Here is a 25,472-nt window from a genome sequence, read left to right as displayed (position 1 = left end):
TTGGTTTGCAGAATTGTTGCTCCTGCTTTTTTAAAAACAGTTTTACTGATATAACTCACATACTATGAAATTCTCTCATTTAAAGTGTACACTTCAGTGATTTTTAGTATATTCATAGGATTGTGCAGTCATTACTAAAATTCAATCAGTCCAATTTTAGAACATTCTTATCACCTTAGAAAGAAACTCCATTCTGGGGGTACCTGTGTGGCTAGTGGGTTAAAGCCTCTGTCTTGGGTTCAGGTCATGACCCCAGGGTCCTGGAATCGAGCCCCGAGCCAGGCCCCGTGTCGGGCTCTCTGCTCGGCAGGGCACCTGCTTCCTCCTCTCTCTCTGCCTGCCTCTCTGCCTACTTGTGATCTCTGTCTGTCAAATAAATAAATAAAATCTTTAAAAAAAAAAGAAAGAAACTCCATTCTGTCACATCCCCCTCTCCCATCTCCTTACTTAGGTGACTGCAATGTGCTTTTTATTTCTATAGATTTTCTATTCTGGGCATTTAATTTAAATGGAATCATATAATATATGGTCTTTCTAATTGGCTTCTCCTTCACTTAGCATAATGTTTTCAGAGTTTATTCATGTTGTAGCATGTTTAATACTTTGCTCCTTTTATTGTTCAATAATATTCCATTTTGTGTATAAACCACATTTTATTTAGCCATTGATCATTTGATGGGATTTGTTGTTTCTCCTTCTTGGCTGTTTTAAAATAATGTGAACATTATTGCATAAGTTTTTATGTGAACATATGTTTTTGTTTCTCTGCATTTATACCTAGGACTAGAATTGTTAGGTCATAATGCAGCTCTGTGTTTAATATTTGAGAGGAACTGCTAACCTGTTTTCCAAAGTGGCTATATCTTTTTACATTTCCACTAGCAGTGTATAAGGTTTCTAATTTCTGTCCGTCCTAGCCAACACTTGTGATTGTCTGCCTTTTTGATTATTGTCATACTAGTTGGTATGAAGTAGTATCTCATTGTGATTTAAATTTGTGTTTCCCTGGTGACTTAACGATGGTTGAGCATCTTTCATGTGCTCATCATATGTCTTCTTTGGAGAAATATCTGTTCAAGTCTCTGCCCATTTAAGGGGTTATTTGTCTTTTTATATTGAGTTGTAAAGGTTCTTTATGTATTCTGGATGCATGTCTCTTATCAGATATGTGATTTGCAATGTTTTTCCCCCCATTCTGTGGGCTGCCATTTCATTTTATTACTGATAACGTTTTCACTGGAAGAGTTTTTAAGTTTGATTTAGTCCAGCCTGTCTTTTTTTTCTTAATTGCCTGTGGTTTTTGAGAAATCACTGCCTAACTGAGGGCCATGAAGATTTACCCCTGTTATTTGACCTAAGAGTTTCATAATTTTAGCTCTTAATTTAAATTGGTGATCCTTTCTGGGTTAATTTTTATATATGGTGTAATGTAGGGGTCCAGGTTTATTCTTTTGCATTTGGATATCTAGTTGTCAGAGCATCATATTCAAAAGGCTATATTCTTTACCCCATTGCATAGTCTTCTCATGTTCACCAAAAATAAATTTCACAAGAATGTAAGGGTTTATTTCTGGATTTCTCCATTCTCTTCTAATGTTTTATATGTCTGTTGTTAGTCAGTACCATACTGTCTTTACTAAGGTATCTTTGTATTAAATTTTGAAATCAAAGATTGAATCCTCCAAGTTTGTTCTTTTTTCAAGATTGTTTTGGTTGCCAAAAGAGTCTTGAAATGCAAGGAAATGGTCTCTTGCATTTCCAGGTGAATTTTAGGATCTGTTTGTCAATTTCTGCAATGAAAGCAGCTAGGATTTTGATACAGGTTTTGTTGATTCCATAGATCAATGTGAGGAGCATTACCATCTTAACATTACTTCTGATCAACAAACATGTGATGTTTTACCATTTATTTAGAGCTTTAATTTCTATCAGCAATATTTTGTAGTTGTCAGTGTACAAGTCTCATACTTCTTTGGTTAAGTTTTTCCTGGTATCTTACTCTTCTTCATGCTAATATAAATGGAGTTCGTTCCTTAATTTTGTTTTGTTCATTGCTAGTACATTGAAATCTTGCTGAACTTAATTAGATTTAATAGTTATTTAGTTAATTAGATTTAATAGAGTACCTCTATTGCTCACTTATTAAAAGTGTAATTCCACATTTGATCCTATTTGGACATAGTTTTTTGTAAGTGTGTATGCTCTATTCTCCACAGTACAAAGTCCAGTTTTAAGTACTTATACTATTTTCAGAATCGTAGAGATTTGTAGAGATTTTATCTTAAGCTTCTTAAGTTTACTTACACAGTTTTGAGTAGCTGTGTACTAGTAGTGGTAATGATAATTACAGCTAACATTTTTTTGTGTGCTTACTTTCTCCCAGGCTCTGTGCCTAACATGTATTACTTTATATTATCTTTGCAACAATCCTATGATATTGTCTGTCATTAGTCTTTTTTTATAGACAATAAAAGTGAGGCTTAGTGTAATAATGATGAACATGCCTAAGGTCAACAAAGCTAGTAAATGAAAGAGCTGGAATTTGAACCTGCAACCACTCATTCTAGGACCTATGTTAACAACTCATAGCTTACAGTGATCACTCATGTGACATCTAGTATATGTATATACAATGATACTTAACTGGTGCTGAGTCATTTGTCTGGCAAACACAAAGCTAGTTGGAACAAAACCAGTAACCAATAAGTAACAAACAAAAGTATTTATCAGAGATCTGTGCTTAAAGTACAGTTTGTTACCCAAGGTAATTCTCTCAGCTTATTCATTTTTTATAATTGCTTTATTTGATAATAGATCATGACTAAATTAGAAGACGAGCCAGAAACAGGCCCACTAACAGTAATAAATAATACTAAAATAAATGCAAATTCTAAGGGCCTTTATTACTTGAAGGATAGCCAAATACCTCCATTAGTTTCTGAGAGCATAACTATATAACATAGCGTAAATATTTATTTATAAGTTATTCAAAATAGGTAAGATTGTATATGTGTTCTACTTAGGAAAATAGGATATTTTTTAAGATTGGTCCATATTTTGGGGCGCCTAGGTGGCTCAGTTGGTTGAGTGACTGCGTTCGGCTCAAGTCATGATCCCGGAGTCCCGGGATTGAGTCCTGTGTCAGGCTCCCTGCTTGGCAGGGAGTCTGCTTCTCCTGCTGACCTCTCTCCTCTCATGCTCTCTCTCTCTCTTATTCTCTCTCTCTCTCTCAAATAAATAAAATCTTTGAAAAAAAAATGAGTCTATAATTTCTTGCCTAAAATGTTTTTTAAGGAATGCACTATAATTACCTAGAAAAATATATATGTAGTGGAACATAATTCTGAGAATGCTATATAAATTTTTCTTGACTTGGTTATCAGCTACATGCTTCTTTGCACAGTTAATAGCCTCTATTAAATATTTTCTTATAGGTATTAAAAGTCATCTCTCTCTTTAGGCATAAATTCACCAGGTTTTTCAATTATCTTTTCAATTATCATTTTATCAATGATATCTGATTGACACACGGTGGCAATCAGGGATTTCTCTGGCTATCTAGTACATATCCAGTCTCACTTTTTTTTTTTTTTAAGATTTTATTTATTTATTTGACAGAGATCACAAGCAGGCAGAGAGGCAGGCAGAGAGAGAGGAAGGGAAGCAGGCTCCCTGCTGAGCAGAGAGACGACACGGGGCTCGATCCCATGACCCTGGGATCGTGACCTGAGCTGAAGGCAGAGGCCTTAACCCACTGAGCCACCTAGGCGCCCTTCCAGTCTCACTTTTTAACATAGGAAAAAAAGACATCTTGTTAATACAATACTGACATTTTAATATTATTTTTCAAGATTTTATTTATTTATTTGACAGAGTGACACAGCAAGTGAGGGAACACAAGCTGGGGAGTGGGAGAGGGAGAAGCAGGCTTCCTGCTGAGTAGGGAGCCCAACTCGGGGCTTGATCCCAGGACCCTGGGATCATAATCCGAGCTGAAGGCAGTTGCCCAACCAACGAGCTACCCAGACACCCCTGTGACATTTTAATATTAAAATATGAGTTTATTTTACAGAAACTACTTACAAACTAAATGTTTTCTATGGAATATCTTATGTATTCCCTTCCTAGTATGTATAATCAAGATATTTTGGGCTTTTTCTTTGGACAAGCTAACTAATGATATGTTTTCAGTTTTATAGCAGCTGTAGAGGCAATTTTAAGTAAGGTAACATAAAGAAATTAGGCAGTGGAATACTTTGACGTTAGCACTGTTATGAATAAATTAAAAATGGAAGGCCAACAGAAATATAGTTCTCCTAAGTTCGTACATTTCAATTGAGTTAACTTTGGTTATGTTTTATTTTCTTGGATAATATTTCTTTATACTTCTTCGAGAATGGGAATAGAATCAAGCAGATATTTCTTATATGTCCAAGTATAATTACGTTGTGTTTAAGAAAATTAGTGAAGCGGTTATGTTTTATTTTCTTGGATAATATTTCTTTATACTTCTTCGAGAATGGGAATAGAATCAAGCAGATATTTCTTATATGTCCAAGTATAATTACGTTGTGTTTAAGAAAATTAATGAGGCAATTCATTTAGCATGCTTCTTTTTTTAAAGAGATAATTAATAGGCAAAAATATATTTGTAAAGGATAAATTACAGTAAAAATCTTATTTTCTGTATTGTTTGTTTAATTTTTTTTTTCTAAGGCAGTAGATATAACTTCTTGTGGAAACTTTGCTGTAATTGGTCTCTCATCAGGAGCTGTAGATGTATATAACATGCAGTCTGGTATACATCGAGGAAGTTTTGGTGAGGATCAAGGTATTGAATTTTTTTCCTTTTTCTTATTTAAAAAATAATAATGTAGAAAGATACAAGGCTAATAACTGTCTCAGGCATTTATTAAATTCTTGAGTGCCAGGCCATTTGCTAAAGTTGTAGGTGGGTTATTGCCAACCCTATCTGGCAGTTACTGCCATTACACCTACTATAAACACCATGTTGAAATACTTAAAGAGAATGAAATCATTGATAGGTTAGGGGAAAGTGGATATTATACAAATTATAATTTTTGTTTTCTTCCCCTTGCATTAAACAGAAAATCTTAACCTTTGTAGCATCAACCTGATGGGTTTGTTTTAGCTAGAGCAATATAATAATCTCCCTTTTCCCTGGAATCCAGCTTAATTTCAAGATTTTAAGGGAACTTAGATATTTAAATGATGGAATTACTTTGTGTAGTGTTCAGAGAGGCAATGCCAATTCTTACTTCTTTTTTCTTTTAACATGTGCTTTAAAGCTCATAAAGGATCTGTCAGAGGTGTTGCAGTGGATGGATTAAACCAGTTGATGATTACAACTGGTAGTGAAGGATTACTCAAGTTCTGGAACTTTAAAAACAAAATTTTAATCCATTCTATGAGCCTTGATTCATCTCCAAATATGATGCTGCTACATAGAGACAGGTAAAGTTTTTCCTTTAATGATTATGGATTTTCTTCTTGATGATTTTAGTAAAAGTCTTAATATGAGTACATAATTTACCAAGTGAGAAAATTAGACATTTAATGTAAAAGAACAGAATTCTGCTTAATTTCCCCACGGGTATACTTGATTATTAGCAAGATAAAAATGACTGAGATTTTAGTTAAAGGTTTGTTGGTTTTTTATTAAAACTTATGTATTTATTTTACTAGTGGCATTCTGGGACTTGCTTTGGATGACTTTTCCATTAGTGTTCTGGACATTGAAACTAGGAAGATTGTCAGAGAATTTTCTGGACACCAAGGCCAAATAAATGACCTGGTAAAATGAACTTTTGATGTTTAAATAGAAATTGGCTAAATTCTGTTTCTTTTTAGGGTAAAAATAACTATTATCTTTTAGTAGCATTAAGTTTATCATATGAGATACTCAAGATAAATAATTTGGAAACTAATTTTCAAAGAATAGATTTTTAAAGAAAATTTAGAAGATAAAGTTTAATATTTCTCAGGGAGTTAATCCCATCAGGGTAGATGGGTAAAGTATAAATCCCAGAGTTCATCTTTTTCTCTTAAACTCTAAATAAGGCTAAAGAATACTTTAGAGAATGAATGACCTATTGAAACCTAAGTATATCATTTTTAACTTAATATTAAACTAGGCCTAGAGAACTCATTTCTGATTTTCTGCATGTGTAACAAATTAATAGTAGGGACCTAAAGTTTATGGTATCTGGTTTATTCTAGTTCGGTGTTATTTCTAGTTTATATTTCTTAGCTCTGAAATAGTTTAATCAATAAAAATGTATTTTAGCTTACTATTACAGTCTCATAATAGGATATGTGATATGATGTGTAATTTGATATTATGTTCTTATAGTGGATATGTGATATGATATAATGGGATATCATAATTAGAAAAGTGTATACTGAGGACTATATTATATATTGCTCTTTTTCATCAATTACAGACCCCTTAATTTACTTGAAAATAGGAAAAACTAAAACAATATCTGAACTATTCACTGGCAATTCCAACAGCTACGTTTATTTACCCGTTCTCACACCAAAAATCAGAATTTGTAATGGTTACCCCTTTCCTTAAAATAGGGGGAAAAAGTCAGGAAATTGTGTTGTTCTGCAGATAGGAGATTGGCAGAACTACCCATTGACAGAATTTGTTGTGATAGCATATATAGAAATGAGGGCAGGAGTGGAGTAATTTTGATGAAATTTTTGGATGCATTTTTGAAAGCAGTCAGTGTCAGCTTGGTCTTTGTATTTCTTTCCTTTGTAGACGTTACTTTAACCTTGTGTGTCTGGATTATCTCCTACTTAGTAATAAGCTACTCCTGTTCAATTAAATCTATGAGGAGTTATGACGTGACTTTGCCTTTGACTTGGCCTTTGTCATTTTTCCCCATCCTTTGTTAATGTGCACTATTCTGTAAATTGGGTTCACGGTACCTTAAGATTTGAGTTTCCACTCTATCACTGCAACCAAGTGAACAGATTGGAATCTGCTTATCCCATTATCATCTGTTAATATGGATGGTCATAATCCCTGTGGTGTGTTTAGCATCTTAGATAAATAATCTACCATTATAAAAATTAAAGTTTTTTGTTTTGGGGTCTTCTTTCACATATGAGCTGATCTACGCCTCATATGTGCTACAGGAAAATGAGAGCTATTTTTCATATTTTTATATTGTCATATTATATCATATCATAAATATTATTTACATTTATATCAAGAGAACAAATACAGCTACTTTAAGGTAGCATAAGTAGTTTATTATTTAAATTTATTTTGAAATTCTGATTACTGTAGTTTTTAAATTATATTTTGGAAATGAGACATCATTTTAAAAGTTTTTTAACTGAAGCTACAAGTAAAAGTAGAAGTTTTTCTTTAGTGACTTTAATATTTTAAGAGAATTTATATTTTTCAAAATCATTTTGGATTCTTAGAAAGTCAGTCTAATATATAGACTCTTTAGTGGAACTTTTGTTTCACAGAACTTTATAAATGAAATTAGGCTAACAAAATATTTCTAATTAAATGTCTTCAGAATAGCATTTTTATGCTAAAAATGTTTTGTAGTCAGTTTGTTAACTGTCTCCTAAGTATGAAAGATTATGGAGTAATCTTTTCCTCTGAGGAAAATTGGATGATACTGTTAACTTTTAAAGCTTTTTGTAATTCGTATAAAAACTTAACTCTTACCTATATCCAAACAGTGGTATATAAGAAATAGTACCTTCTTTTTATAAAATAAGGTGGTCTAAATTTTACTAATGAAAATTATTTTTCATGAAGCCTGCATCTTACTTTCATTTCTTACATTCTTTAAGCTGTTAAATACAGACATTAAGCACTTACACATTATATATGTATTTTTTTTTCTTTTTAATTTGAAGACTTTCAGTCCTGATGGTCGTTGGTTAATAAGTGCTTCAATGGATTGTTCTGTTAGAACTTGGGACCTTCCATCTGGGTGGTGAGTTCATTTTTAAATCCCCAACCTCTGTCAGAAGATTTCTCAGTCATTGTCTTTACTTGTAACTTTTACCTATAGTTAATGGTTGTGTCCCTTTTGAATGAGAATGTATTTGGGGATTTTTCTGACCTTACTATATTTTGTCCTTGGAGGGTTTTTGATCTTTTAAACAGCAGGGACTAGTGCTATAAAAGATAGTAGTAAGGAAAATGAAATCTCTCCTGCAAAATTGAGATATAGAAGTAAGTTGCATGAACTTTAAGAAAGGTCATTTGACCTTTTTGGTACTCCAAAATAGAGATCGACTTTAGAACTGCAAACTCTGTTGAGTGTGTTTTTGTCATTGTTTATGTTGAATTTAGTTTAATATAAACAATGACAAAAACACACTCAACAGAGTTTGTAGTTCTAAAGTCGATCTCTATTTTGGAGTACCAAAAAGGTCAAATGACGTTTCTTAAAGTTCATGCAACTTACTTCTATATCTCAATTTTGCAGGAGAGATTTCATTTTCCTTACTACTATCTTTAAAAGGCTGAAAACCCTAACTTTAATTTGTGTATATTGTTTATTTTATGTCTCTAACATAATTCTCGAAAGAAGATGATTTAGATACCTTAAAGTAATGAAAATGTGTTTCTTAAAGATTTGGGTAAATCCCAGCAGTGTTCAGAAATCTGTTTCATAGTCAAACTTGTTACATAAACAGCATTTAAAGAGAAAAATTTCCTACTTCTGATAAATAATTTGAACAGTGAAGACCTACAAAGAGAGAGCAAGGGAGCTAACTTTGTTGTTGAAAATTATATAGGAATAGACACAATTTAAAATCATATCACTTAACAGAATTTCCTAGGTGAGTGTGAAAGTAGTGATGGAACAGTGAAGTGTCCATTTTGACAGGAACATACCATAAAGAAAGGTGGGGAAAGTGAGAAGGAAGATGGTACTTTCTAAGCCTCTGAAATACTCCTAAATAAAGCTCTGTCCAATTGTACTTCCTCTTTTCTCAGGAATTGATAAGTTCATTCCTGAAAGCAATTTGACCTTTAGAAAGGAAAAACCCTGATGTACTCATTTCCCTTTAAGTTTCACACAGGAATGAGGCACAGCTGTCTATCCAGTATACATACAAGATTTGGAATATGCACAGCAACAGTGTCTAATGGGTCCAGCTCTAATAACTAGGGACCCTTGTCCACAGGTGTGTCTCTTTTTCACTTAAAATATAGTAAAACAAAATCTAATTAGTTGGCTGTGTCTTCTGGCTTTAATTAGTTCACATAAAGTTTGTATTTCCTAAATTTTTTAAAACCCCTTTTTTTGAAGGCTACCTGAGGAATATTGGTAGTCTGTTGTTCCTTGAACTTTCACTGTCTTCTAAAAATGAATATTATAATTGAATTTCTTTATAGTAGGAAAGTTGTACAAGTAACAGAGTTGGCATAATGCCTTTTTCACTTACCTTTTTAGTTTCAGTTCACATTAGGTGGAAGAGATGGGTTATTGTTCACTAGTACTAAATTGGCAAAATATTTTTTAAAAGTGGTAAAAGTTTATCTTTGGAATGGAAGAATTAGGATCGGAAAGTAGCATTCAAAGCTACCAGTCTTTGATTCAACCTTGGCCTTTTTGCTGAATTTCTTACTTCAGTAAAAAATTGAACAGACTTAAATCTGACAGGTTTTCCATTCTCTGATATTTTATTTTTAGACAAGTGCTGAGACAATATTAAGTGAATACAGAGGGACATTGGGAGACACACAAGCAAGAAATGAGTCACATAGGGATTGTTAAAAGAAAATTAATAATTTGTACACCAATTGATTGAACCAAAATATATTTTAAAAAAGAAAAATACAAGTGCTTATTTGGTTCAGCTATGAGCATGGAAAGCAGTATCACAACTGATGCTACCTAATTGCAACTAAGCTAACACTTAGCAGGAGTGCCAGGTACTTTATATGCTTTTATTTTTATCTTCCCTCATATCCTAATAGCTGTAGGTATTGGTACTGTTATTAGTCCCATTTTACAAATGAGGAAATGGAGACTCAGAGATATCATTTACCCAAGGTGGCATAGTTTTTAAGTGACATTTTGTTATGACAAGCATAGGAGAGAGAAACAGATTTCCCAATAGTTGCAGTAATCAACTTTTCTTGGTTGTGTCATGTTCTACGGGTGAATTGATTTTGTTGATGTAGAAGGTAATAAGGAAGTAAAGATCAGTATTTTGTCATATGGCCATAGGGAACTGTTGGGTTTTTTGATTACCCCTCTTTTTAAAAATTAATTAATTAATTAATTTATTTATTTATTTGACAGAGAGAGACACAGCTAGAGAAGGAATACAGCAGAGGGAGTGGGAGAGGGAGAAGCAGGCCCCGCGTGGAGCAGGGAGCCTGATGTGGGGCTTGATCCCAGGACCCTGGGATCATGACCTGAACTGAAAGCAGACGCTTAACAACTGAGCTACCCAGGCGCCCCATATTCCCCCTCTTTTCAAAAACACAGTTACCAGGGCAGTCTTTGGATATTCCTAGTTCTTTCCTCAGTAAGCAGTTTCATCATTTTTATAACATGTTAAATATTTAAAGAGTGAATTTACTTATTATATGGTCTGAAAAGTCAGACTATCTTTGAGCAAACCTTTGAGTGTGGCAACATACGGGTATATCCATCTGTTGTAGTACCTATCTAAAACAAATTGCATAGATTCTAAACAGTTTCCTGAAAGTGTTTGAAATGCTAAAAATATTCTTGTGTTTGTAGGATTCTCTGAGAAGCAGAATTGAAATTTTTATCTCTGAAATTATCTGCCATCCCCTACCATTACCACCTCTTATTTCTGGTTGTTTTTAATATATTAGAAGTTCAGATTGAACCCCTTTGGGATAAGAAAATAATAAAAGTAAATAGTTTAATAAAATTTTGCATTTTGTTATTCCTTGCCCTCTGACCCCTGCTTTCTGTGTACCATTACATGAAAATAGTTGGAATAGAACATTGTTTTGGACTTTCTCACTGAGGCAAAACCATTTCTCTTATTCTGTTCATTAAAGATACCTTTGTAAGGTAATTCTCTCATTTTGAAGATTGAACATGGAGACACTGTCTACGTTTGTTTAGAATATAGTCAGAAATTACTTAGCGGTATATAGGTGAGGCAGTCAGTTAAGCATCTGACTCTTAGTTTTGGATCAGGTTATGATCTCAGCGTCGTGAGATTGAGCTCCAAAGTGGGTTCTGTGCTCAGTGCAGAGTCTGCTTAAGACTCTTTCACCATGTTTCTCTCCCACCCTGCACTTAAGGGTGTGTGCTGTCTGCTCTCTCTCTCTAAAAATAAATCTTTAACCATAATTATCATATGATCTCTCAGATATGAGGAATTCGAGAGACAGGGCAGGGAGGGAAAAAATGAAACAGGATGGGATCAGGAGGGGGACAAACCATAAGAGACTCTTAATCTCGTGAAAGAAACTGAGAGTTGCTGGGAGAGGGTGGCTGGGTTATGGACATTGGGGAGGGTATTGTGCTATGGTGAGTGCCATGAAGTGTGTAAGACTGATGATTCACAGACCTGTACCCCTAGGGCAAATAATACATTATATGTTAATTAAAAAAATAAATCTTTAAAAAGAAAAGAAATTACTTAATGTTACCTGTATATGCAGTTCTCTGTGCTTGAAAATCAGATCCACTAGAATGGGAATTTTATTAATGTTCTCAAAAAAATACAATTTAGCCAGGACTTTTCATTTTGTGGGATAAGCAGAAGGCTATATGGTAGTTAGGTCTGTGAGTAAGCCTTTATTAAGCCATAAACACTTTATGAATTAATGTGGCAGTGTAAAATACACTGTGTGTGTGGAAACCACCTTTCTCTGTTTGATGCTTTTACCTAATGAGCAGCCAATCCACCCACACACAACAGCTGTGGAAATTAAGTTGTACAAGGAATTTGACAAAATAATTACAGTATCAAGTAAAATAAGTTTGAATTTATTTGAATTTAGAATCTTTTTAACAGATTCTAAATGTATTAGGACATTTCAGCCCTCACATAACTTTTAATGAATATTAAGGCACAAGAAATGGTAAAATCTGAAATTGTTGTGTTTAGGTTCCATTTTCATCTATATACACTAAGATGATGTTTCTGCTTTGGGTTGTTGGAATTAAGTGAATTAACATAATTTAACTGTCTCTGGCATGTAAGTGTTTAGCAAATATTTCCTTTCTTTCCAAATCACCTTAATCCCTAAGGGAAGCCATTCCTGTGAGCCTCCAAAGTAGGTTTGAACAGAAATCAGACAGGTTATCACTCATCTTTTTCCCCAAACTAAGAATTAAACAGTAGTCATTGTCCTGAGCACACTTCACTGGGGATCTTCAGTGCTCCTTATTTTAGTCTTGTTTTCTTATTTTGCATTCATTATTTAAAGGTTACATTTTAAATCACTCTGAACAAATTGAGAAAGAGATTTTATCATGAACAAGTCAGTGTTGCCACAGAACAGTCTTCATTTACATTTGAGCTGCTTAGAGTTGTGTTCCATGAATCACCAGTATAAGCATCCTCTGGTTCTGCATATACTATTGAGTTGTTTATTGTATATTTACTTTCAGTTTTGCTGAATTTACAGTGATTAAGAGTTCAGACTGCTTGTGGCTCGGTTGCTTTCCACCTTGAACAGGTTTTTAAATCTTCTGGACCTCATTTTTTTTTATCTTGTAGTAAGGACAGATCTGCCTCAGTGGGTTGTGAGGATTAAATTAAGTAGACTCAAGTGCTTAGGGTACTTCCTATCATGAAGCACTAAAAAGTGTTAACTGCTGTTTTTTTTTTTTTTTTCTTGAAATAATTTATTTTATTTAACGTGGAATTTTTTTGAGGGGGGAGGAGAGATTGAGAGAAAGAGAACAGGGGGAGGGGCAGAAGGAGAGGGAGAGAGAGAGAATCTTAAGCTGGCTCCACGCCCAGCATGGAGCCTGACATGCAACTCCATCTCATGACCCTGATATCATGACCTGAGCCAAAATCAAGAGTCAGGTGCTTAACCAACTGAGCCATGCAGGTGCCCCTTAATGTGGATTTTAAACTTCAGTCTTTTGCTGTGCTTTCCCATGGATAATGTATTGGCTTCAGTGAATAATGTAGTTTGCTGTGATTAAAACCCTTATGCTTATCTTAAAGTATACAAAGTACTCACACTCAGCCTGTGTAAGAAGACTCCTCTGCAAGATGCCAGTGGGTTAGACCTTTCTTTCTTTTTTTTTTTTTTTAAAGATTTGTATTTATTTATTTGAAAGACAGAGATCACAAGTAGGCAGAGAGGCAGGCAGAGAGAGAGAGGGAAGCAGGATCCCCACCGAGCAGAGAGCCTGACGCGGGGCTCAATCCCAGCACCCTGGGATCACGACCCGAGCCGAAGGCAGAGGCTTTAACCCACTGAGCCATCCAGGCGCCCCAGGTTAGACCTTTCTTTTTGCTATTTAAATCTACCTTGTTTCATTTCCTGCCACTACCATTCTAGTTCAGATCTTTATTGCTAGCTTAGATGACTGCTACCATAATCTCACTATACTTCCTATTCACATATATTCAACATTCTGATGGCAAATTTTCTTGTGAAAGTGAAGATTGCACCACTATCTGCTCAAAAGCCTTTAGTGACTTTTCCACAGATTAAAAGATAAAAACAAACTCAAGTGTTTGGTATTCAAGGTGCTATTTGCAGCCTTATGCTTATGTACCTATTATGTATCAAACCACTTCTCGCTTGTACCCAATTGCATTTCCTCTTATTTTACCTCCACATTTCCCTCAGCCAGGAAGTACTTTCTCTACTAGCAACATCCACTGAGATCCTGTTCATTTGTAAGGCTTATCTCAATCATTTCGTTCTCTTGAGAATCCTCTTTTATGTATCCTACCTGGGTGTGATCACTCCTCCTCATTCCTCCCCAACTTTTTAACTCCGCCAAGCGTTTCAAAGTTGTGAGACTGGTTTCCATAAGCTGTTTTATAGTTACGCTCTCCAGACTGAATTTTCATGTTTCACATATAATAGGTTACCTATTTGGAAAATAGGTAGAAGTGCTCAAAAGTTTTTTCCATTATTTTCTTTCTCTTATTTACAGCCATTTTGTTTTATTCCTTCCCTTTCTTGCCTAAGCCTTTTTAAAATTTCACTGGAATAACAAAAATACAGGAGAGTACTGGTAATCAGATTTATTTTAAATGTGTTATATCTTCAGAATTTGTCCCCAAGTCAGTCTGCCAAAATGGTGTTCCAGAAAAATAGAGCATTTCCTCTAGTATTTTCCCTATTGATGAAGCTCTTTCTTCAGTTAATTGGTATATTTAATGTTCTCTGTCTTTCTTATTAAGAGAGATTATTTTTACATACTAATTTACTTGACAAAGCTCTTTATTAGTGATAGCTTTCTGGTATTGATTAGTGAAAATCAAAAATGAGTATTTTCTTCGTCTCTCATCCCTTGTTCTTTTAGCAAAAATATATTTTGTGAGTTATGTCCTTTTTCGGTAGAGCTTAAATACTTTAACTTTGTAATTCATTTTATAGCCTTATAGACAGCTTTTTGTTGGACTCTGCTCCTCTCAACGTTACTATGTCTCCTACTGGAGACTTTCTGGCCACTTCCCACGTGGACCATCTTGGAATTTATCTTTGGTAAGTTATTTCATACATTTCTGTTGTGGGTAAGGAGGAAGACGATAATATTGTCAGAAAATCATAGTTGCTAACATTGCTATTTAGTTTTTCTTTTTTTAACTTATAAAATAGAAATTTCACATAGTTAGAGTTAATTCACCATAAATTTGTGACTGATTCAACATCTGCTTGATAATTTAGATATCTTTGCTCAAGTGTGAAATTCTAAACCACATGACTGATTTTGATCTATCGCATTTGTCTTTTTTTTTAAGGTTTATTTATTTTAGAAAGAGAGAGAGAAAATGCAAGTTGGGGGAGGGGTAGAGAGAGAATTCTCAAGCCAACTCCCCAGTGAGTGCAGAGCTGGATGCAGAGCTTAATTCTGGGACCCCAAGATTATGACCTGAGTCAAAATCGAGAGCTGACCCGTTAACCAACTAAGCCACCCAAGTGCCCCTATCATATTCAGCTTTTATTTGCAGAAAGGTTAAGTGAATTTTGAAATGTTAGGGAAGGGGAGTCCCCAGTTAGACCCTGGCCTTCCTGTCACAGCTCCAGGACCACTTTATAACTTTGGCCAACATTTCAACTCAACTTACCTTATCTTCAAAATAAGCCATAAGTATGGTCAAAATCCTTTCTAAGATTGATTCTAGTTACATAACTCTACATAACCATGGAAAGATAATAATGGTGGTGATGATAAACATGTAAGAGTTCAAAATAAATGGTCCATCGTCTTGATCTAGAAAAATTTTACGTATTTTCTGAGTTCTTATGTTTAATTGCTTTAACTCTTCTTATTAAAGAAGAGAAGGAAATTCTTAAAAATTTTATAATTAGATTTTTAGGATATGAAAATAAATATATGATATATATTTAGAAATTGGACTCTGGCCACCTTAATATGCAAAATGGAGTATTTCCTGGCATTTAAGAAGCTTGAATAATCAAGACAAGAGAAGAGTATCTGTGGGACCTCAGCAGGAGTATAATATATTAATATATATATATATATAAATGTAACTCAGAACCTGACACTCCCAATTATTATTTTACATTCCAGATTATAATGTAGTGAAAGACAATCTGATTACCCCTCTTTGGGAGCGGTATCTACATCTTGATGAGTCATCAAAGGCCATGCTACAGGGTCAAGTAGCAGAAACATAACTACTTTAGAAGACCATTCTAGAGAAGGGAAAGTCCATAACTTCAGCAACCCAAAGAATCTAATCAGCATATTCTCTCTGACTTAACTGTCTGACTCCATCTTTCCTTCAGTTATGATTTCTCTAAATGGAGATTGCCATTTGTCAAAAGGATATAAATATATGGAGGTTATGTTATCTTATAAAAGTATTATCCACTACTGATCTCTCAAATATTTTTTGTATTACATTAAAAATAAAGACTCCATTAATAAATAATATTTATGCACAACTTTCTTATGATGACATCTATGACATGAATCAAGGCATTTTCAAATTAATACTGTCTTTTAGATTTTTTTTAACTTTTGTGATTGGAATCTGAAGCCAAGTGTAAGATAGTAGTGATTATTACCGGTAATTGAAGTTTCTCTGAAAAAATCTGTTTTTATAAGTTTTAAAATATTGTTTGTATGTTTATTTCTCAGGTCCAATATTTCCCTGTATTCAGTTGTTTCACTACGGCCGCTTCCCACAGATTATGTTCCTTCAGTAGTGATGCTTCCTGGTACTTGTCAAACCCAAGGTAATCACAAAATAGTAGTTTTTTTTTTTTTTTTAATTTTTTATAAACATATAATATATTTTTATCCCCAGGGGTACAGGTCTGTGAATTGCCAGGTTTACACACTTCACAGACAAAATAGTAGTTTTGAAGTATAATATCATAAACCTAACTTGAGGGATATCACTACTGAAGGTAGAGTTTAATGCATTCAATTAAAGTATTTTTCTAACTGATAGGAAATATTTTGAGTGACTTCATTAATTAATGCAAAAATATAATTGATGTGGTATTGATAAGAAAATAGTATACTAGTGGGTCTGGTGATGGGAGTTGTAGATAATATGAGAAGATGAGGAAATAAAGTCAATAGAGTTTACAAGGCTCTGCTCAGTGGACGTGTTATGAAATACTAATGGATTTGGAATAAAGTAAGTTCCTTTTTATATGATAAAAATCTCATTCTGCATTAATTTGTTTTACCTGAAAATTTTTTATTTTAAGATGTGGAATTATTGGAAGAAACCATAGAACCAAGTGATGAAATGATAGAGTATGATTCCCCGGAACAGTTGAATGAGCAGTTGGTGACTCTATCACTCCTCCCTGAATCACGGTGGAAAAACCTTCTTAATCTTGATGTTATTAAGGTAATGCTGTAGTACACTTAATACTGGTCCCTAAAGACACATTTGAGAAACATTTTCTTTAGTAGAGATAGCTTCCTCTGCTTGGAGGGTTTCAGAAGCAACAGTTAAAGCCTAAGGTAATAGAAAATATCATTTAGTTGAAGGCTGTTTGGTCCAGTGTGATTATAGGATTCTTTCTCTGTAGTAATTGACTTTGAGGGCACTGAGCAAAAGTATAACCTGCACCTGCAGAATCATTAAAAATTAGATGTTTTAAATCTAACCTAATAAACTTTTTTTAACTTACAAAAATGAGGGAAAAAAGTTGCTGCCATGATGTGTGATATGTCTATTGCTAGGTGTTTGGGGACCAGAAGACTTTTCTCTGGTCTTTAATTAAACTTTAGCTAACCTTTACCATTCCATACCTTACTCTGTCAACTCCAAGAAAATTTTTATAGCTTGCTGTGTTGAGTCCAGGCATATATAACTTAATATGAACTAATCACTAGGTTATGTCCCAAGGACAACAGCAGTGGAAAAAAAACCTAGCTCCTTTGTCTTTGAGGAATTTATAGTTTTACATGAAAAAAGGATAATTATGGCATAAATTAGTGTTTTTCAAAGTATATTTTATGATCCCCATTTGTGAGTAGCAAAAGTAATTGAAAGGAATAAACTAGAGTAGAAAACTTTAAAGCTTATCCTCTGAAAGTAACGGGAAGTATTGTTTTATGAAACTTGATTGGATAGATAGATAAATATTCATATTCACTAGAGGGTATGTGTGTGTTAAATCACATGCTAGGCCGGGCATAAATGTAAAGAATTGACATAGATAACTATGACAAGATTTGTTTTGTAGCTGTTTACTTAGCACCAGAAAAGATATGTGTGTCTCGGGTAAGGAAAAAGTTTTCACGTGTTAATTTTCCTCTCAGAAGTTAAATATGCTTCTTTTTACTTGCTCACTTTTTGAGAGATTGGACATTAGCTTTAAAGTATGTTGTGTAGGAGCATAGTTGTAAAATCTCTCCATCATGTTGTCCAGTGTGTCAGCTATAAAGGCAATACTTTATGGGATAGCTTTAAAAGCAATGCATTAAAAAGTCCAAGCAGATCAGTGTGAAATGGAGCAATCAAAATAATGCCCAATTAATTGAGCTAAGGTTTTGGACCACTCTCTTCCTTGCTTAGATACAGTTTTGTTCTGCATAAAAACTTATTTAGAAACCTGAGTGAATGATCTTTATGGAAGAAATACACTAACATCTCCAATATTTTTATTTCTTACTGAATGAGATAGAAGTTAGAATTTCTGTATTTATCCTGTGGGTAACTTTTCTCCTTTTGGTTTTCCTTGTGAGATTAGACCATTTCCAGAGCCCTGTGGACCTGCAAAGGCCTTCTGTTCTTTTATTATTATTATTATTATTATTATTAACATATAATGTATTATTTGCCTCAGGGATATAGGTCTGTGAATCATCAGGCTTACACAATTCACAGCACTCACCATAGCACATACCCTCCCCAGTGTCCATAACCCAGCCACCCTCTCCCTACCCCTTCTCCCCCTGACAACCCTCAGTTTGTTCCCAGACATTATGAGTCCCTTATGGTTTGTCTCCCTCCTGCTCTCATCTTGTTTCATTTTTCCCTTCCCTACCCCTCACAACCGCCTGCCCTGCCTCTCATATTCCTCATATCAGAGAGATCTTATGATAACTGTCTTTCTCTGATTGACTTATTTCGCTCAGCATAATACCCTCTAGTTCCATTCACGTCATTGCAAATGGCAAGATTTCATTCCTTTTGATGGCTGCATAATATTCCATTGTGCGTATGTGTGTATATCTATCTATCTATCTATATATCCCACATCTTCTTTATCCATTCACTTGTTGATGGACATCCATTCATCTGTTGATGGATCTAGGTTCTTTCCATAGTTTGGCTATTGTAGACAGAAAACAGTATGAACGTTCCTCAAAAAGTTGAAAATAGAGCTACCCTACAACCCAGCAATAGCAGTACTGGGTATTTACCCTAAAGATACAAATGTAGTGATCCGAAGGGGCACGTGCACCCGAATGTTTATAAAAGCCTTCTGTTCTTATCTACAACTCAGTGACTCTGTCCCTTCTAACTCAAGAACAGTGAGTTAGAAGCCTAACTGTGACTCATTCTGCAGTCTCCACCACCCCCAAGAAGGGCCATGCTTACAGTACCTTGTCCTCCTTTCATGTAGTAACTTTCTTTTATGCTGTGGCTTCACAAGGCCATGAGTATCCTTGGTTTTCTTTCAAAAAAACCGAACCTTTCTTGTATGATAGCTCCTAAAGAATGGAAGAGGAATAGTGTAAGGTAAAATTGTGAGACTCCTTTATTAGGCAGTTTACCATAGAAAGGCTCTTTCATCAGATACTCCTGAGGTAGTGAGTGACGTGTAGCATGTGGTCACCAAAACTAAATTCTGTCAGTAGGAATTCCAATGGAGGTTTTCCTGATAGAATTTTACTAACACTTAAAATATTTTATAAATGAGCAATAGTGTTCTTTTGCTTTTTAAAGACAAAAAGTACGAAGGAAAAATCAATAGAAATTCCAACGAACTAGAAGAATCAGGGCTATTCTTCATAAGAAAATTTCACCGAATTATTTCTAATGGCAAAGTCTACCTCTAGCTCCAAATTTCTTTTGGAGAAAAAAAAAAAAATGTAAGAAACTGTTGAGCATTTACGTAAGTTTTGTTTTCTAGTCCATTTTGTGAAAAAGATTGTAGAAGTTCAAAATTGCTTGTTACTTCTTTACCTAAATATTCATGTAAATCATGTTTGAGGAAAATGAGAGCTCTGAGAGCTTCTCCTGAGCCTTGTCATTTTTCTTCTGCCTTATCAGCAAGGGTACTAGAGGTCTGCCTTGAGAACCCTAGTTTAAAGATACCTGTGATATTCATCAGTTGGCATTTTATTTTGGCATTCAAATTTGAGAAAGTTTCGTTCCTTCTTTTTACTTTTTGCCCTTTGTTTTAAAATTGACTTGGAATTAAGTATTAGAAACTGTTGGCAAGGACTTACTAGTCTTTTTTGCTTTCTCATTTTCTCTTAATCAGAAAAAGAATAAACCAAAGGAACCACCCAAAGTACCCAAATCAGCACCATTTTTTATTCCAACGGTTCCTGGCCTTGTACCCAGATATGCTGCACCTGAACAAAATAATGATCCCCAACAGGTAAAAACCAAATTGGAGGATTCTAAGTATATAGGGTGTGTTTTGTGTTCTGCATTTGTAATTCTTTATCAAGACCTAGTATTAAGATACACAGTAAATTAATGACCGCTTTTAATTATAAGCTATAATTTTTTTTGTTACACTTGTATTCTTCCAATAATGTATATTTGTTTTTGTTTAAGTCTAAAGTGGTAAATCTTGGAATTTTGGCTCAAAAATCAGATTTCTGCTTGAAACTTGAAGAAGGACTAGTAAATAATAAATGTAAGTTAAGTTATAAAATCTTTTACCAAATATCATCAATATACTTTATATGAAGAGAAATTGAATTATATATTAGCAGATTTTTCAGTAGCTCAAAGAAAATAGTAAAATCTTTAAAGGATTGAAATTTTGATTTTAATGTGAAATAATTTTAGCTTTTGTACTGTTATGTTAAACGAGTAAAACTAAACTTGGATGAGTATCAATATTATAATTACCTTTTGAGAACATTTCACACTTTCTATATGGAAAATTAGTGATTTCCCCACCCCCGTCTCTTTCTTTGTTTTTACTTACAAATACAGTTTATAATACAGCAGAGACTTGTCTTAGGTGATTTTTAGATATTCCCAAGTTATCCCATTAAGGCAATTTTAAAATGTATTTATTGTTAATACATTTAAATTTTGAAAGCTACAACCTGTAGCTAATAATGATAAATAATAAGAACTATAAGCAACTAACAGAATCAGTCACTCTCCTGTTTGATTTATCCTCTTATTTTTGGGATCCAAATGCTTTTGTTTTCATACCAGCATCACTTGAGTCCACCTTGGCAAAAGTCAAATAATGGTGCTGATGGGCCATTGTATATGACTAAAGAATAGCAAAATCATAAAGAAGTAACTTGTTATATTTCTGGAGAGGCAAAGAAGAAAAGCACTATTATTTAGTATAGACTGAAGGACAGAAAATAAAATTTGTTAGAGTTTTGTCGTTGGTGTTACTTCTTTTCTAAAAGCTAAAAGCATAGTCATTGCCATTATAATATAAAATACCTGTTACAGAATAGTTGTAAGTGTATAGAATATGTATTCTTACGATGCATATAAATCAGAAATGCTTATTTCTAGAGAAAAGGAGTAAATTTGGGGTATGTAAGAATAAGGTAGAATTGTTCCCCCTCTTAGATATTTCTGTATTGTTAGTATTTCTTAATAATCATCTGGTACTTCAAAAAATTTTATAACAATAAAAGGAAAGAAAAATAAATTCTCCCACCTCATCCTATTCTCCATGCAACTACTCTAATAATTTGGTATGTACCTTACAGCCTTCTCATATTTGTATTTGTTCTGATTGTTGTGTGACCATCTGATTGATGTAAGACCATCTTGAAGTGTCTGTCAGTAGGCATTAATTAGATTTTCTTTAACAGCTTGAGCAGCAGGAAAAGAAAACTTAAATGCAAAAATTTTAGTGCTTTAAGTACTTCTTGTTGTATTGCTCTCATCATTTGTACTGATTGTTACTTAATTTGGAGTTCATTTTACTACTTTACAGGAAAAAATAAAGCCATAGAAAGAATTTCCTGTGTAATTTAAATATATGTTGCTTGGGTATGAAATGAAACTATAATTTCCTAAGTGAAGTGATTGTAGGTAATAACTGGATTCTTCTTAAAACTTAATGCAGATGAAGCTGCTCTTAACCTTCTGAAAGAATTAGGCCCATCAGGAATTGAAACAGAGCTGCGAAGCCTGTCTCCTGATTGTGGTGGATCTGTAGAAGTTATGCAGAGCTTCTTAAAAATGATCGGGATGATGTTGGATAGGAAGCGTGATTTTGAGTTAGCCCAGGCATATCTTGCACTGTTTCTAAAGGTAAGTCTAATGAAACACGGTACTTCTCAGCTTGCCTTCCCTTAGGGTAATGTTCTCTGATAGAATTTTCTGCAGAGATGGCAGGGTTCTCTGTCCACACTGTCCAGCGTGGCAGCCACTTGACACATTTGGCTCCTGAGCACTGAAAAATGTGGCTAATGTGACTAAGAAACTGGATTTCTTATTTTATAGAAATTTAATTAATTTAAATGCAAATGGTCATCTTTACCTAGTGGTTATTGTATTGGGTAGCTAAATAGCACAGCTTTGTAGTCTTTTCTTTTACTTAGCACAATTTGACTCATCCCCCTGACTTTTCTGTGTTACCCATTTGATTCAGTATACTGAACTATTAACTTTTTTAAGTCATTGTATTTTGGCAGTTTTTCTATGATCATGAAGAAAAAATTAGATTTCATGTTTATTTTTTGTTTTTGTTTTTTTCTGCTGGTGGAATCAAAATACTTCTATCCTGGCTGAAGGGGTTTCAGGTGATTTGTCGAGAACAATTGTTTTTATGACTAACATAATGGGAGAACTCATGTTTATTTCAGTGGTATATTATATTGAAGGAAGTAGATGATGTTGACTTTTAGTGTTAACGGATACGATACTTCCTCTCTCCCATTAATTTATAAAATGAGTTTTCACTTATCTTATTTAAAATTATTTTAGACGTAGATATTTAGATGGGAGCATATAGGATGAAAAAAATAGAAATGCTGCTTATTTTTTCTATATCCTTTCCCACACAAACTGTAGTTCCTGCGTATAAATTTATTTTAATCCTTAGGAGTTAAAGTAGAGAACCATTAATCATTAATTACCAGTGGGTTCCAGTGAAAGGAGAAACCTAAAGAAGCACAGAAATAGGGAGTTAGTGTTAGAACTGGGACCTTGTTTCTAGATTTGTATCAAGGGATTCATTAGGTGGAGGAGAGTGATGATAACTTCAGTTCTACTAAGGGAGAGACAGACAGTACCATAAAGGAACTCATAATAAAGTTTGATAGAAGAGAGGGAAATGGGAACTGGTAATAAGCCAGCATCTAAGGAAAAAATATTCAGAGTAGTATCTTACGATGTTCCTTGGTAAGAAGGTTGAATCTAGAAAAAACAAAATTTTAACTTTCTTAAGTATATATTTTTTTTCAGTTACACCTTAAAATGCTTCCTTCAGAGCCCGTACTTCTAGAAGAAATGACGAAGTTGTCATCACAGGTGGAAGAAAACTGGATCCATTTACAGTCACTCTTCAATCAAAGCATGTGTATTTTGAATTATATAAAAAGTGCTTTGTTATAAAGATAAATTTAAGTAACTAAGACTTTTATATTAAATGGGTTCAGTTTAACTCATACCTTGTTTTCCAAGTTTCACCATGAAAAGAAAATAAATGCCAGCACTACTAACTAGTAGTCATTCTTCACTTTAAATGCTAAATATTTTCTTGAAATAAAATTATACTTGCCTTTTGTTTTAAAGATTTATAGAATCTACTCAAATGACTTATTTTCTGAGTCACTTCACGTCAGTTACTTGTATATGACTGAAATGTTGTTATCAGCTCCTATTTTTTGAATACCTATAATGTAAGAGATGTTAGGTGTTTCTTGTAAAATATTGCTGAATTGAAGACAAAACTGATATGTGATACAGTTATAAGAGGGCCTTCATGATATGAAATAAAAAGGTATGTTTCCTTCCTTGGTGGCCTCTGATGAAAACATGGTCATTGAGCATTGACTCAGACATTAGTGCAGCCCTCTTATAATGCGGAAGAGGAATTAGCTAAGGTCATTTTGGGATTTCAGTGACAGATGAGGTTTATAACACCACCCTGGTGTTCTCTCCATTGGAGCCGTTCTAAAGGAACTTGATATTTTATAAGGAAGGTGAATTGCTGTAGGAGACCGGGTACCTAGGATAGGGGAGGGAAGTTCTAAATTCCATTGAAGATACCCTTCAGAGTGTTTCTTCCTTACTGATGCCTTTTTATTTGGAAGAAACTACTGCCTGTATGCTTTTCTCTCCTAACCATTGTGGAACCAGATAGCTCTGGCGGTTTCTCTGAGTGTTTTCATGATTTGAGACTTGAGCAAATATGAATTAAAAATACACAATTCCTCTACCTGGAAAAGTGTTGGAAGGTCATCATGGAAGCTGCTTTGCCTCCTGTGTATGTCCCCTTTCCTTGCTACTAAAAAAAGGCTTTCAAGGATATAGCTAAGGTCACAAATGAGTGAATAAACTTCCAGTCTTTATACCTGTTAACTGAAGCCCCCTCAATATGAGAGGTTGATAGAGGACTTTGTGGTGGGATTATGCTATCACAAATGCAAACAGTTTCCTAAATAGGAGCAGAAAAAAGCAAGGGACAGTTGCTACTTACGTGTTAGGTCTTTAAGATACAATGTGATATGACTGCTTTGGTGTTCTCTTTACTCTCTTCTTGTAGAGATGTGAGAAACCATACTGCTACAGGCAATTTATATAATAATTGAAAGCCAAATTGATAATGGATGTGGTAATATTTTTTTTTTAAAGATTTTGTTTATTTGACAGAGAGAGAGAGATCACAAGTAGGCAGAGAGGCAGGCAGAGAGAGAGAGGGAAGCAGGCTCCCGGCTGAGCAGAGAGCCTGATGTGGGGCTTGATCCCAGGACCCTGAGATCATGACCTGAGCCGAAGGCAGAGGCTTTAACCCACTGAGCCACCCAGGCACCCCGGATGTGGTAATATTTTTAAAGTTTAATGTACATTATAAAAAGTAATTCTAAGAACAGTCCTCTAAAAACAATTTTTAGTTTATACGTTCAAAAGTAATGTTATTCGTAAAATGTAGCTGATTGTATATGAATGCCAATATCATTCTCATTAGAATTAAGCTTTTACTGCATAATCTCCAGAAAGAACAGTCCTTACAAGGAGTTGATCATTGATAACTTTAGGGCGCCTGGGTTGCTTAGTTGGTTGGGCAAATGTCTTTAGCTCGGGTCCCAGAGACCCGTGTTTGAATCCCACATTGGGCTCCTTGCTCAGTGGGGAGTCTGCTTCTCCCTCTGGCCCTCCCACGTCTCATGCTCTCTCTCTCTCTTACATTCTCTCTCTCACATTCTCTCTCTCTCAAATAAATAAATAAATCTTTTATTTTTTAAAGTGTATAACCTTAACTATTGACTGAAATGTTAATGCCTTAAGTCTAACTTTAAAAATTGTATTCCTCTCTGCCCCCAATACTAAATTCTAAAGATACGGCAAAATTTTAGTATATACTCATGTACCATGTGAATGTTAATAAATAACTAAACAAAATAATAAGAGCTCTAAACTGATATTGTATT

General features: G+C 34.2%; 1 protein-coding gene across 2 annotated transcripts in view; it reads left to right on the top strand.

Moving 5' to 3' along the window:
• Window positions 1-23,837, top strand: part of WDR36 (WD repeat domain 36) — a 41,492-nt gene extending 17,655 nt beyond the window's left edge. For both annotated transcript variants that reach the window (XM_032845055.1, XM_032845064.1), the window contains exons 13-23: window positions 4,717-4,831; window positions 5,310-5,475; window positions 5,707-5,815; window positions 7,915-7,994; window positions 14,588-14,695; window positions 16,320-16,417; window positions 16,901-17,046; window positions 20,141-20,260; window positions 20,443-20,524; window positions 21,941-22,128; window positions 23,284-23,837. In XM_032845055.1, the coding sequence (XP_032700946.1) occupies window positions 4,717-4,831; window positions 5,310-5,475; window positions 5,707-5,815; window positions 7,915-7,994; window positions 14,588-14,695; window positions 16,320-16,417; window positions 16,901-17,046; window positions 20,141-20,260; window positions 20,443-20,524; window positions 21,941-22,128; window positions 23,284-23,433 (1,362 nt within the window). In that variant the 3' untranslated portion in view covers window positions 23,434-23,837. The remainder of the gene's footprint in view (window positions 1-4,716; window positions 4,832-5,309; window positions 5,476-5,706; window positions 5,816-7,914; window positions 7,995-14,587; window positions 14,696-16,319; window positions 16,418-16,900; window positions 17,047-20,140; window positions 20,261-20,442; window positions 20,525-21,940; window positions 22,129-23,283) is intronic.
• The last annotated feature ends 1,635 nt before the right edge of the window (window positions 23,838-25,472 follow it).

The sequence above is a fragment of the Lontra canadensis genome, unplaced genomic scaffold (assembly GCF_010015895.1).
Source record: "Lontra canadensis isolate GAN:19392208 unplaced genomic scaffold, GSC_riverotter_1.0 scaffold4, whole genome shotgun sequence".
Lineage (NCBI taxonomy): Eukaryota > Metazoa > Chordata > Mammalia > Carnivora > Mustelidae > Lontra > Lontra canadensis.
Note: the sequence above shows the minus strand (reverse complement) of the source record. Positions and strands in the feature narration are given on the sequence as shown.